The sequence below is a fragment of the Balaenoptera acutorostrata genome, chromosome 10 (genome assembly GCF_949987535.1).
Source record: "Balaenoptera acutorostrata chromosome 10, mBalAcu1.1, whole genome shotgun sequence".
Taxonomy (NCBI): domain Eukaryota; kingdom Metazoa; phylum Chordata; class Mammalia; order Artiodactyla; family Balaenopteridae; genus Balaenoptera; species Balaenoptera acutorostrata.
This window is the reverse complement of record NC_080073.1, coordinates 54,624,560-54,637,880: the sequence shown is the minus strand read 5'-3', so window position 1 is coordinate 54,637,880 and position 13,321 is coordinate 54,624,560. Positions and strand designations below refer to the sequence as shown.

Here is a 13,321-nt window from a genome sequence, read left to right as displayed (position 1 = left end):
ATTGCCAATGGAAAAGGATCTCATTGAGGAAAAAAAGAGGGAAGGGGTGTTACACCTTTTTAGCATGTCTCAGCATGCAGACATGTGTTGCCAAGGACAGTTTGTCTTCAGTGTGTTACTGGTGAATGTGAGTGAATATTGCGTGTATCATCACACTCCCCCAAGGGGAGGGAGGAAGCTCTCTGTCCCTTCCCACCTGGCGCCAAGGCCAGATGTGAATTTCTTGTGTTCATTCCTTCGTGTATTAGCTAGTCACCATTGATTCAGTACGTTTGTTTGGATGTCTTCTATGTGACAGCCCCTCTTCTTGACCCTGGAGAAGCAGTGTGGAAACAAGGCAGAGAAGGCCTCATGGAGCTTGCATTTTGGTGGTTGGAGCAGAAGCCAGTGAGTGATGGAGATTGTGCAGAAGATCAAACAAAACCCTATGTTGGTTCCTTGTGGGCTGCTTTAGGATGAAGAGGTGACATTTAACCAGAGATCAGGAAGGTGACAAGAAGGCAGGCAAAGGGCACAGCAAGGGAAAGGCCTGAGGAAGGCAGGAGCTTGGCTTCTTCCAGGAAAGGCCCGTGTGTCTTAAAAGGTAGTGAGTGAAGAATAAGAGGGCGGCTGGTGGCGGTGGGAGGGATGAGGTCAGAGAGGTTGCCGACAGCAGACCCTTGAGGTGGAGCTTGCTGGCACTCATCTGTGGGACTCCAGGCCTCACCTGTGTGTGTGTGTGTGTGTGTGTCAAGGAGACACACTTTATCAACTGAGTTGGCTCAAGGCAACAGGAAGCAGTCAGAGCCAGGCTCTTGCAAAGAAGGCCCCGATAGCTCTGTCGGCTGTAGGTCAGGAGAGCGATGGCAAAGTGCCCCCTCACCCCCAGGGTCTCCTCCGAGCTGGCCGACCCCCTTTCCCCCCGTCACAGCTCTGCTCCTCGTGACCCCTCTCTGCCCATGAGGCGGTGACTCTCGTCTGGCTCCCATGTCTTCCGTGCCTCTCTTTATTTTGGGTTGCCCTGCCCTGGTCTGTTTTCGTGTCCATCCACCAGCTAAACTATAATTTCCTTAAGGGTACGTTCCCCAGCACCCAGCACCATGCAGTGGGGCAACACAACCTCCGTCTGTGGATTGAATGGGGAGGCTTTTGTAGAAAGAGTGCCTTATGACGATCACTGACAAAAGCAAGAAGTTACCAAACCTCCTCCACCCCAACCATCTCCACCCTGCCCTGGCTTTTATTACAAAACTCTAATCTGATGTGGAGGCATTATGTGGCCTTTCTCCGCATTCATGCTTCTGACACCAGGTTCATTTGAAATTGCATCGTATCAGGAATCCACTGGCAGCTGATTATGTTGGTTAATCACGTAATGCATCTCTTTTCCCTCCCAGTTAACAGTGACATGATGGTCACTGACGACAATGGTGCCGTCAAGTTGCCGCAGTTGTGTAAATTCTGCGATGTGAGATTGTCCACCTGTGACAACCAGAAGTCCTGCTGGAGCAACTGCAGTATCACGGCCATCTGTGAGAAGCCGCAAGAGGTCTGCGTGGCTGTCTGGTAAGGATGCCCTGTAACACCTTTCTTTCCCCTTTTATATGCAGTGTGCGTTCGTGGTACATAGTCACGTGTCTCCATGCCCGAAACTTCGACATCTGTCCCATTCCCTTCCCTTTAGACCATCTCTTTTTCAGTCGTTCAGTGTAATTTCTAGAGATACTCTGTACATTTTCAAATACACACATGTACCTTTACTATTTATAAGTCTGGAAACCATTCCTTGTGTCCAGGAGAGGGATTTGCCACTTACTAGTCATTTAATTGAGACCCCTTGGGATCCCTGTAGTGACGCCAGGAGCTTTGTTCTTCTGACGCAAACTCAGTCCTGTTTCGTGGAGATGAAAGGTGGGCTGTTGCAAGAGGGACGCACTTGTCAAAAATGGGGGAAGCAACTCGGCATCAGGAGACAACCTATTCCTTAGTCAGAAGCCTTGGCCAGTGCCTCACACCACTGCTGGGCCAAACACGGCGTCTTCCTCTGGGAGCAGGACCACATCTTCCCCTTGGAGCAGATTCCCTTCTCTCCCTCCCTCTCTCCACCCCTCCCTCCCCTCCCTCCCCCCTCCCCCTCCCTCCCCTCTCCCTTTTCCCCTCCCTGTCCCTCTCCCTCCCTCCCTCCCTCCCTCCCTCATCCTCCCGTCTTGCCAGGCATGCACACACATAGACACACAGACACACACACACACACACACACACACATACACACAGCGGGTGCTCATGAATCATTTGATTAACTCATAGTTATGAATTGGGAGTATGAGCCAGAGATTAAAAAAAAAAAATAGAGATCATTAAGAGAGTCCTTATTTTATAAAAAACTACACATTCATTAATGAAATATAACATTTTGAAGCCTTATTCTGATGGTTTCAATTTGTCAGCTATTTTTTTAAAGTAACCTCTGTGTCTCCTGGCCATTTGCAAATGAGAATGTAAACCCAGATATCTTGCCCGCTCCTTTTGGAAGGCGTCTTTTGAGACTTTCTCCAGACCGTTTATACTCAGCCTTGATGATAAATCTGAAACCCTGGCACATTTCCCTACGTACCAGGACATGAATTAGGTTCTTAAGAACTAAAGGAATGTTAACAGCAAAGATCTGTCACGGCAGCTTGCCATACCTGCCAGCTGCACTTGTGTCCAGCTCTGAGCGGTGCTTTTGAAACAGGGATTTTGACAGAGATGGTGTTCAGAGCAGAGGCACGAGTGTGATCAGAGGTTCAGAAGCATGCCATCTGAGGGCGGGTGGGGGCAGTTGGCCACGGCTAGTCCAGTAAAGAGGACGTGGGCTCTGTTGAGAGATCTGAAGGGCTCTCAAGTGGAAAATACAGTAAACTTGTTGTGCAGAACTCCGCAGGACAGAAGGAGACCCGCAGCATTTACAAGGGGACAGACAGACTTGTACTCAGGATCAGCTGAAACATTTTCTCAGTCGTGGTTTCCTGCCAGTGGGACAGGCTTCCTTCTCTGGAAGAGTCAGACCAAGTTCAAGAGAGGACGGAGGACCACTTGTCAGGTTCAGGGCAGGAAGCCTCAGACCCCAGACCAGGTGACCCCAGGCTCCTCTTCCTTTCTGTTTTCTGCTGACTGTCTTTACTTAAATATCCACTGGAGGTGAGAACATACTTCTGCACCCAAACAGGCTCTTTTCATTAAAGGTAGTTTCCCTGCCCCAGTACAAGTCCAAGGGGTGGAGTGTGAATCACGCGTCCCTGGCACTGAAGCTTTGCTGTCTCAGAAGATGCGGGCATGTGGGGAAGCCTCTCTGTGCCCTCTGTGTCTCAGCCCTGAAGATTAAATACAGTGAACGTTATTTTTACCTTTCTGGGCAACGACACATTTGGATGTGGGGAGAGGGAGGCGCCAGGGATGTTGTCCTGCACCCCCGCCCAGGCAGCACTGAGGCGCTCACCCTGGGCTGAGGGGTCACCCCAAGCCCTCCAGGGGTGCTCCTCCCCTCCGCTCCCCGGGCTGCTTCACTGGAGTCCGGCAGGTTCAGCCTCTCTGTACCAGCAGCCAGCATCCCAGGACTGGTTGCTGCAGCGGCCCAAACGCCTGACCGCTTTGCCTCAGCTTGGGACAGCTCTGATGGGCCATCCCAGCCCCCAGCCGCCCATAGGTCAGCAGAAGCCTCATCGCGACCCCCTTCCCGCTCCGGGCAGCATTGCTGCCTTTGGTCCCCGCAGGGGAATCTCCCTAGAGCTCCTGCACAGGGATCCAGAGATCTCACAGCCTCAGAGTCTGCGACCGGGGCACGCACACTCACACACTAGGCTATCTTGGGAATAGCCCAGTGCGGGAATAAAAGACTCTGCTCTCTGTGGTGGTACTCTCCCATGATCAGTTGTAATGTTCTTTTCATTCACTCGCTGATTCATTCATTCACTGAACTAATGCCAGTTGTGCACTCTTACCACGTGAAATGCTTAAGTCCTTTTCAAGGATAGAAATATTTTGGAACCAAAATTAATTTTCATAACTGGGATTCTTTTGTCGCAGATATGGACAGCCTCTTCAGTAGCAGGACGAAGAAGTCTGTATTTATTTCACTGTATCCTCCCTTTGTGTGCTCCAGTGTACCCACAGATGTTTTGCACAGTGGGCCCTGCCTGTCCGGGAGACCCCGTTACAGCACTGAGTGGAGGAAGCAGTTGAGGGCCTTACGGAGCCTCAAGTACTGTGGTTGGGTTTCCTCCCTCTGATTCTAGTTCTATAGGCAGCGGTGGGTGGAAGCCAGGGGGCTCTGAAAGAGCTGCCCCAGGGCTGCAGAGCAGCTTTCCTTCGTGGCTCACAGTTTCTTCCTTGTCCCATCCCGGGGCCTCTGGAGGCTTCACAAGGCGGGGACACCGTGCTTTTCCCTGGGATCCCGGAGGACTCAGCACGGCTTCATTTTGTTACCAAAACCAAACACAAACCCCCACCTACACAGGCGGGCACACAGCTATGGGGGCAGGGAGGGAGGTCCTTTTGTTTCATGGCCACTGTTTTTGCCAAGACCTTCCAATAGCTTGGGGGTTAAGGATAGGTAGGGGTTTTGGGGTTTTTCTTTAGGTTTTATTTTCAAAATTTATTACTTTTTAATTTTTTATACAATCTTTAAAGATAATGCTCCATTTGTAGTTATTACAAAATATTGCCTATATTCCCATCCTTGAGCTTGTCTTATACCCAACAGTTGGTACCTCCCACTCTCCTCACCTCCCCACTGGTAACCACTAGTTTGTTCTCTGTGAGTCTCCTTCTGTTTTGTTACATTCACTAGTTGTATTTTTTAGATCCCACATATAAGTGATATCATATACTATTTGTCTTTCTCTGTCTGACTTATTTAACTTAGCGTAATGCCCCCCAAGTCCATCCATGTTGCTGCAAATGGCAAAATTTTGTTCTTTTTATGACTGAGTAATATTTAGCTAGATTCTGTCCAACAAACTAGAGATGCAATGCTAGCTTCACAGTGCGGTCAGGATGGAAGGTTTGGAGTCACCCCGAGGACCTAGCGATCTCCTGTTTCCCCACGCCCTCCCTTCAATGATTTAATTAAGGCATAACGTGTAAAGTTCTCTGACAGGTTTGTCTCCAAGGAAAGCCCTCACGTTATGATCCTAAGTGGGTTCTGAGATAAGCAAAGGAAAAACTGAAGTGCGTGCAAAAGCACAGGACATGACGGGACAACCTGTAAGTGATGGAGAACAGGAGGCAGCGCTGCTGTTGGAAACAATGTCCTGATGGAGATACAGCCCAGGCTGCTTCCCTGTGGGACCACACTCACCCCCTCCTCCTCTGTACCCCAGGAGAAAGAATGATGAGAACATCACGCTGGAGACGGTCTGCCATGACCCCAAGGTCACCTACCATGGATTTGTCCTTGACGACGCTGCTTCTCCAAAGTGTATTATGAAGGAAAAAAAGGGGTCTGGAGAGACTTTCTTCATGTGTTCCTGCAGCTCCGAAGAGTGCAATGACCACATCATCTTCTCCGAAGGTGAGTGTTCCTCTCGGGATGGTCTGCAGGCTCAGGGCACATCCCTTCCTGGCGGGTGCTGGAGGGTGGGCTCTCACTGGGGACCAGGCCCCCGTCACCTGCTGGAAAGAGGGGCTTAAGGGGTAGCAGGGTTGGCTCTGGTCTGTATCAAATCTGGCTCCCGGGGCCCACATGATGATTTGTCACTGAGAAATAGTTTGTGTCACGCAGAGCAGTGGTTCTCAAAGCACAGTGCCTGGAACAGCAGCAGTGGCATCACCTGAGAACTTGTTAGAAATGCAGATTCCGGGGTGCCACCCCTGACTGTGGAACCAGGAACTCTGGGTGCAGGCCCAGGGTGATTCTGAGGCAGCTCAAGTTGGAGAACGGCTGGTCCAGAGTTGGGAGGAGGCTGTATGATTCAGGAGGGAGACTTGCTTTAACTCAAGTTGTGTGTGTACATACTCCTAGGATTTGTCTAAAGGGGAAAGTACATTAACCTCAGTAATGATAGCCTGTTGGATGCACACTTGTCTCTATCCATCATGCATATTGTGTTGGCCAAAAAGTTCGTTCGGGTTCTGTAACATCTTCCACAAAAAGCCAAACAAACTTTTTGGCCAGCCCAATATTATCCCTCCCTCTCTCCCTCCTACCTTCCCTCCCGTCTTCTATCTGCCCATCCATCCATCCACCCACTCTTCCATCTCTCCATCTGCCCATCCATCTCTCCATCTGTCTATGCATCCTTTCATCTATCTGTCCATCTGTCCGTCCATCTCTCTGTTCATCTATCCATGTATCTGTCCACCTGTCCATCCACTCAAACACCAGTCCATCTGTCCATCCATCCACCATCCATCTGTATATCTGTCTGTCCATCTATCTGTCCATCTGTCCAACCATTCATTGCACCCACTCATCCATCTTTCCATACAAATAGTTGATCATACTGTAAATATTACCTGGCAATATTTTTTTTTCACCCACCCACTTTTACTTCTCTTCTAAACAAGCAATATAGGTAGATATATTGTACACCTTTTAATTGTTGTCCAGAATTGCGTAATATGGCATATCTTCTATGAGTGACTTAACCATTCTTAACTTATTCCCAAATAAATTGGTAGCTTATTTTAGGTGTCTCCAGTTTTCCACTTAATGCTACATTGACTATCTTTGTTAAAACATCTTATACATTTGTGCTAGTATTTCTGCAAGACAGATTTCTAGAAATGAAATTTCTGGATCAGAGGTATGCACATTTTAAATTTGGATAGCCACTATTAAATTGTTCTCCTCCCCCAGAAGATATATAAGCATATGAATTTCCATCTACTTTCTCCAGCACTGGAGATTATAAGCCTTTTAATTTTTCCAGGCTGATTATGCAAATAATATTCTCTTGGTTTTAGGAATATAAATTCAGCATGGGGAAAGGTTATTTTAGCCCCAAATAGGTCCAATTCAATAAAAAATCCTTTTGGAACACAAGTGCTGGGTCGACACACTATCCCTGCTACTGTGTGTGTCCCAGCTATGGAAAGTGATGAGTCTCATGCTTTGTGTACGGTGCTCATGGGCAGTGCCGACCCACCTCTTGCTCTCCGTGTGTCCTTCAGCCAGTTTCCCTCCCTTCCTGTTCCACTCCCCACCTGTGCCAAGTTCTCAGTGTACAAAGGCAGGCATGTACATCTTGTCAGCGCAACACTTTCCAAAATCACTCCCCTCTTCTGTATTTTCGTCCTACAAGCACTCCATATCTCTCATTTTCCTTATGTAATTTGAGTTAGGAGGGACATTGTAACTAGATTAAATCACACTAAAACATGGTAACCTTGATATCCTGGTTTACCATGTTAACCTTCCCCAAGTACTTCACCTTTAAAAACAAGGCCCAGGCTAAGCCAAAGGAATTAATCCCTAATAGTGGAATATCCAGACATGTTTATCACCATCTATGAAACTTTTCTCTCCTTTTGCATACTGGCTTATCCACAATGGAAAAATTTATTTCATTCAAAGGGGACAAAAGTTGATAAATGGCTTGCAAGTTGGATATATTTTATATATATGTATATTACTATAAGCTCTTAAGGTATTTATGACTTCAGTTTTCAGTGTATTATCAACTCATGTGATAATCATGGGCCCACATTCATGTTTTCCCTCTTATACATTATCAGACTGTTTGTTTCTTTATGAGGTGAGATAATCAGCATAAAGGTGGTTTCTCATTGTACAACTCAAGAAATTCAGCACAGCTGATGACTCAGATATTTGAGTGATTTCAGAGTCTTCTAAAATGCTCCAGGGAGTATGCTTAAAAATAACCATCTCTCTTCTCTCTATTTGTTGTAGGGGGATATTTTCCTCCCCTACAACATCAGGTATTAGGAAGAACACTTTGGGGTCCATTTCTCTTATTGCCACCATCTCTTCTTTAGATTAAGGAATGAAAACTTTTTTTTTAATTGAAGTATAATTGACTTACAATGTTGTGTTAATTACTGATGTACAGCAAAGTGATTCAGTTATGTACATATGTGTGTGCATATATATATATATATACATGCACACACACACACACACATATATATATATATATATATATATACACATTTTTTAATATATTCTTTTCCATTGTGGTTTATCATGGGATTTTTTTAAAATTGGGGTATAGTTCTTTTACAATGTTGTGTTAGTTTCTACTGTACAGCGAAGTGGAGTTCCCTGTGCTATACAGCAGGTTCTCATTAGTTATCTATTTTATACATATTAGTTAGTATATATATGTCAATATATGTCAATCCCAATCTCCCAATTCATCCCACCCCCACTTTCCCCCCTTGGTGTCCATATGTTTGTTCTCTACTTCTGTGTCTCTATTTCTGCCTTGCAAACAGGTTCACCTGTACCATTTTTCTAGATTCCACATATATGTGTTAATATACGATATTTGTTTTTCTCTTTCTGACTTACTTCACTCTGTATGATAGTCCCTAGGTCCATCCACATCTCTACAAGTGACCCAATTTCATTCCTTTTTATGACTAATATTCCATTGTATATATGTACCACATCTTCTTTATCCATTCATCTGTTGTTGGGCATTTAGGTTGCTTCTATGACCTGGCTATTGTAAATAGTGCTGCAATGAACATTGGAGTGCATGTGTCTTTTTGAGTTATAGTTTTCTCTGGGTATATGCCCACTAGTGGGATTGCTGGGTCTCATAGGATATTGAATATAGTTCTCTGTGCTATATAGTAGGACCTTGTTGTTTATGCATTCTACATATAAAAGCTTACATCTGCTAATTCCAACCTCCCAGTCGATCCCTCCCCCAACTCCCTCCCTCTTGGCAACCACCAGTCTGTTCTCTATATGTCTGTGACTCTGTTTCTGTTTCATAGATAGGTTCATTTGTGTCATATTTTAGATTCCACATATAAGTGATATCATATGGTATTTGTCTTTCTTTTTCTGACTTACTTCACTTAGTATGATAATCTCTGGTTAATCCATGTTGCTGCAAACGGCGTTATTTCGTTCTTTTTTCTGGCTGAGTAGTATTCCATTGTATATATGTACCACATCTTCTTTATCCATTCATCTGTTGATGGGCATTTAGGTTGTTTCCATGTCTTGGCTATTGCGAATAGTGCTGCTGTGAACATAAGGGTGCATGTATCTTTTTTGAATTATAGTTTTATCTGGATATATGCCCAGGAGTGGGATTGCTATATCACATGGTAATTCTATTTTTAGTTTTCTGAGGAAGTTCCATACTGTTTTCTATGCTGCACCAATTTACATTCCCACCAACGGTGTGGGAGGGTTCCCTTTTCTCCACAATCTCTCCAGCATTTGTTATTTGTAGACTTTTTAATGATGGGCATTCTGATTGGTGTGAGGTAGTACCTCATTGTAGTTTTGATTTGCAGTTCTCTAATAATTAGCGATGTTGAGCATCTTTTCGTGTGCCTGTTGGCCATCTGTATGTCTTCTTTGGAGAAATGTCTATTTAGGTCTTCTGCCCATTTTTCGATTGGGTTTTTTTTGTTGTTGAGTTGTATGAGCTGTTTGTATATTTTGGAATTTAAGCCCTTGTCAGTCGCATAATTTGCAAATATTTTCTCCCATTCTGTAGGTTGTCTTTTCATTTTGTTTATGGTTTCCTTTGCTGTGCAAAAGCTTGTAAGTTTGATTAGGTCCCATTTGTTTATTTTTGTTTTTATTTCTATTGCCTTGGGAGACTGACCTAAGAAAACATTGGTACAATTTATGTCAAAGAATTTTTTGCCTGTGATCTCTTCTAGGAGTTTTATGGTGTCACGTCTTATGTTTCAGTCTTTAAACCATTTTGATTTTATTTTTGTGTATGGTGAGAGTGTGTTTTCTAACTTCATTGATTTACATGCAACTGTCTAACTTTCTCGGCACCACTTGCTGAAGAGACTTTTTCCCATTTTCTGGCCTTCTTTGTCAAAGATTAATTGACTGCAGATGTGTGGGGTTTTTTTTCTAGGCTCTCTATTCTGTTCCATTGATCTGTATGTCTCTTTTTGTGCCAATACCATGCTGTTTTGATTACTGTAGCTCTGTAGCATTGTCTGAAGTCTGGGAGGGTTATACCTCCTGCTTTGTTCTTTTTCTTCAGGATTGCTTAGGCAATTCTGGGTCTTTTATGGTTCCATATGGATCTTAGGATTATTTGTTTTAGTTCTGTGAAAAATGTCATGGGTAATTTGATAGGGATTACATTAAATCTGTAGATTGCTTTGAGTAGTATTGCCATTTTAACAATATTAATTTTTCCAATCCAAGAGCATGGGTTATCTTTCCATTTCTTTGAATCATCTTCAGTTTCCTTTATTAATGTTTTATAGTTCTCAGCATATAAGTCTTTCACCTCCTTGATCAGGTTTATAAGGTGGGAAAACTCTTGAAGCAATTTTTATTTTTCTACTCCAAGTCAAATAAGATGGTGAACACAAAAGCTCTCTGGAGTGTTCTGTGTGGTATTTTTATTAGGACAGCACTCTTTTCTTGTTGATTTCTCATCTACAAACAATGGATAATGATTACTTACATCTTACATTTTTCTTAAATATGTGAGGGAAAAAAAGTTGAGCCACAAGATTTACTCTTTAAATGTAGATCTTTATTTTCAGTGCTACTATGAATGATAGCTGACATTCAGAGGGAATGTAGTTGCTGTGTTTGTTGCTAAGCCCCTTTGATGGCCTGGCCTCATTTAATCTCATAGCCACCCCATGAGGTAGGCACTGCTAGTATCCCCATCTTATGGATGAGAAAACCAAGCTCAGAGAACTGTAACACCTTGTCCAGGATCCCATGACTAGTGGGTGGCGTAGCTAGGATTCATAATGGGCTGGGTATAAAATAAAACTTCTGTGAGGGTTTTTCCCCTTTCCTTCTCTTTTTATTTCCTTCTTTCTTGCACTCTCTCTATCTCTGTCTTTCTAAACAGATAATATATGTACATATTAAAAAATTCAAATTCGACAAACTGGATACAGTGAAAAGAAAGCCTCCTCTTGGTCTGTGATCATCCATTCATCCAGAGAGATTTTTCTGCATGGAACTCTGCATGGAAATCCTAAACTTGGTAAATCATATCATTGAGATTTTTTTTAAAAGTCAGATTCATTGATGTATAATTTACATAAAATAAAATCTACCGTTTGAAGATACTATTTTCACTGAATTGTGACTAATGTATATAGCTGTGTAACTACTACCACAATCAAGATACAGAACATTTTTGTGACTCCCAGTAAATTCCCTTATTCCCTTTTTCCATCATCATTGGGACTTTTATCCTCATTTTAGAAATTTGGTTGCTTTCTTCCTGTATTTGGTGATTTCCATTTACTTAACCGAGGCCATGACCTCAGTCCTCCGAAGAATGGACAGGTGGGACAGCCCAGCCTCAGACAACAAGATACCACTGTGTTCCTTTGCCTCTATAGGCACCCAGGCCTACTCTACCAAAAAAAAAAAAAAGGGACAAATGCCAACTCTTTGCATTATTTAGCACCGATTTTCTCTCCTGCTCCATGTTGCTTGTCTGTACGCCTGGCATGAAGCCTGAAGCCTGGCAGATGGTTTGGGGGAGGATGGGCCTCTACACAAGCCACCAGTCCTCCCATCTTCACTCCTTTCAGGTTCCCCGAGGTTGGTGTGTAGTGATGGCTTGTATGCCTCTGGTCTTGTTCACCTCGTCGAAGCACCTTTGTGTTCTATACCTGAGAAATGTGCAGAGAATGTATTGAAGATACTGAAGATTCGTTGAGATAATCGTCTTAAGGCCCAGAAAGATGATTAGATTACTGTCCCCAGGTGATGATGGCAGAGAGCCAGGAACACAGAAGTTAGGTGACTTGCCTGCAGTTACTCAGCTAGTTAGTGGCAGAGCTGGGCTGCAGGTTTGGTCTCCAGACTCTCACCAAGGCCTGTGTCCCTAGTACAGGGTTTGACGTCTGTATTCCGAGACGCATCAGGGGCTGCTCTGAGGAACGGAGGGAGAAGGGAGTAAATCAGCTCTCCTTTACCTGCCATGTGTACCAAGCTTCAGCAGAAGATATGAATCACAGAAAGGTGTTGCCAGCTTTCATGAGTTTGAAACCAATGTTCCAAAACAAAGGGATTAAAGAGACCTTGCTGTCTTTCTTTTTGAACCAGGTACCTATCTTTTCCCCCAAAACCCCCCAGTGGGGCCTTGTGCTATGCCCGGTGGCTCCCTGCTTCCCTAAAGTAGATCAGTTAGAATGAGGCCGGGGTCCGTTCTTCCAGCTGCTCTCCAAAAGTCAGGTCTCCCTGTCCTGTCTGATGATTCCTGCTTGGTGAAAGATGTGTAGAACTCTGAGGAAGTCATTATCTCCCCCTGAGCTCAGCAAGCCCTACCATTCTGGTTAGAAGAGAAGGCATTTGTCTGGGTCCTTATTGATGTCCTGGCGACCGCTGTCAGTCAAACAAGCCCTGTCAGGCTCCTGGACCAAAGTGAGCCCAGGATGGGGGTGGGGACCCCAAGCTAACGGCTCCCTGTTCACTTGCAGATGACATGTCCACTTTGCAAAGTCATGATGTGGGTAGGATCACTCATTAAGCCTTGAAGAATGCAAAAAACCACTCAGTTTTTTTCATTTCATAAATGGTTTCCAAGTGCAGTAAAGATGCTTCATTTGCAGAGTGCCGGGCAAGGAGATGATTTCTGCTTGTTTTAGGTACGAAATAAACAGTCTAGTGTAATGGTTAAGATGGGTCTGTGGTGGGTTTCCGGAATTTTAAGGCCCATTCTACCACTTGTTCGCTTTGCCACATTGGGCCAGTTACCTGACGTCTCCTAGTCTGTAAAATGGAACCGAAACGGGGGGTGGGTGGGTTGCGGCTAGATTGTTACATGCAGTGCTTACGACAGCGCCCCATCTGTTAGCTGCTGGCATTATTTGGGGTTTTATATCCGATGGGGACTTTCGCTCACCCTGAGATGTGAAGCCAGGCCCGTCCAGCCCTCTGGTGAGTGCCAGCACTGAGGTCTGTGATGGAGACTTGACCACAGCGTGCAGCAGGCCACTCAGACCTCCTGTGTATGGCGCTGCAAGGGTCGGTACCCGCGCTGCAAGAGTTTGGGAGGGGCTTGTGTTGCTATAACTCGTGCCTCGAGCAGCTTCTGTCTTCTCCACGTGCCTTCACAGAGGTAGGGGGAGCATACCGAGTCCACAGTGTGTAATCAAAGCTAACCACATCCCTCCATCGTCGGATAATATCACACATTAGGCGCGT

The 13,321-nt window shown here is 44.9% G+C and overlaps 1 protein-coding gene across 1 annotated transcript in view; it reads left to right on the top strand.

The window, feature by feature from the left end:
* TGFBR2 (transforming growth factor beta receptor 2) overlaps nucleotides 1-13,321 on the top strand; it is a 95,233-nt gene that overhangs the window by 33,602 nt on the left and 48,310 nt on the right. Inside the window, exons 2-3 of the mRNA XM_057554411.1 lie at nucleotides 1,377-1,545; nucleotides 5,340-5,530. Coding sequence (XP_057410394.1) covers nucleotides 1,377-1,545; nucleotides 5,340-5,530 — 360 coding nt within the window. The remainder of the gene's footprint in view (nucleotides 1-1,376; nucleotides 1,546-5,339; nucleotides 5,531-13,321) is intronic.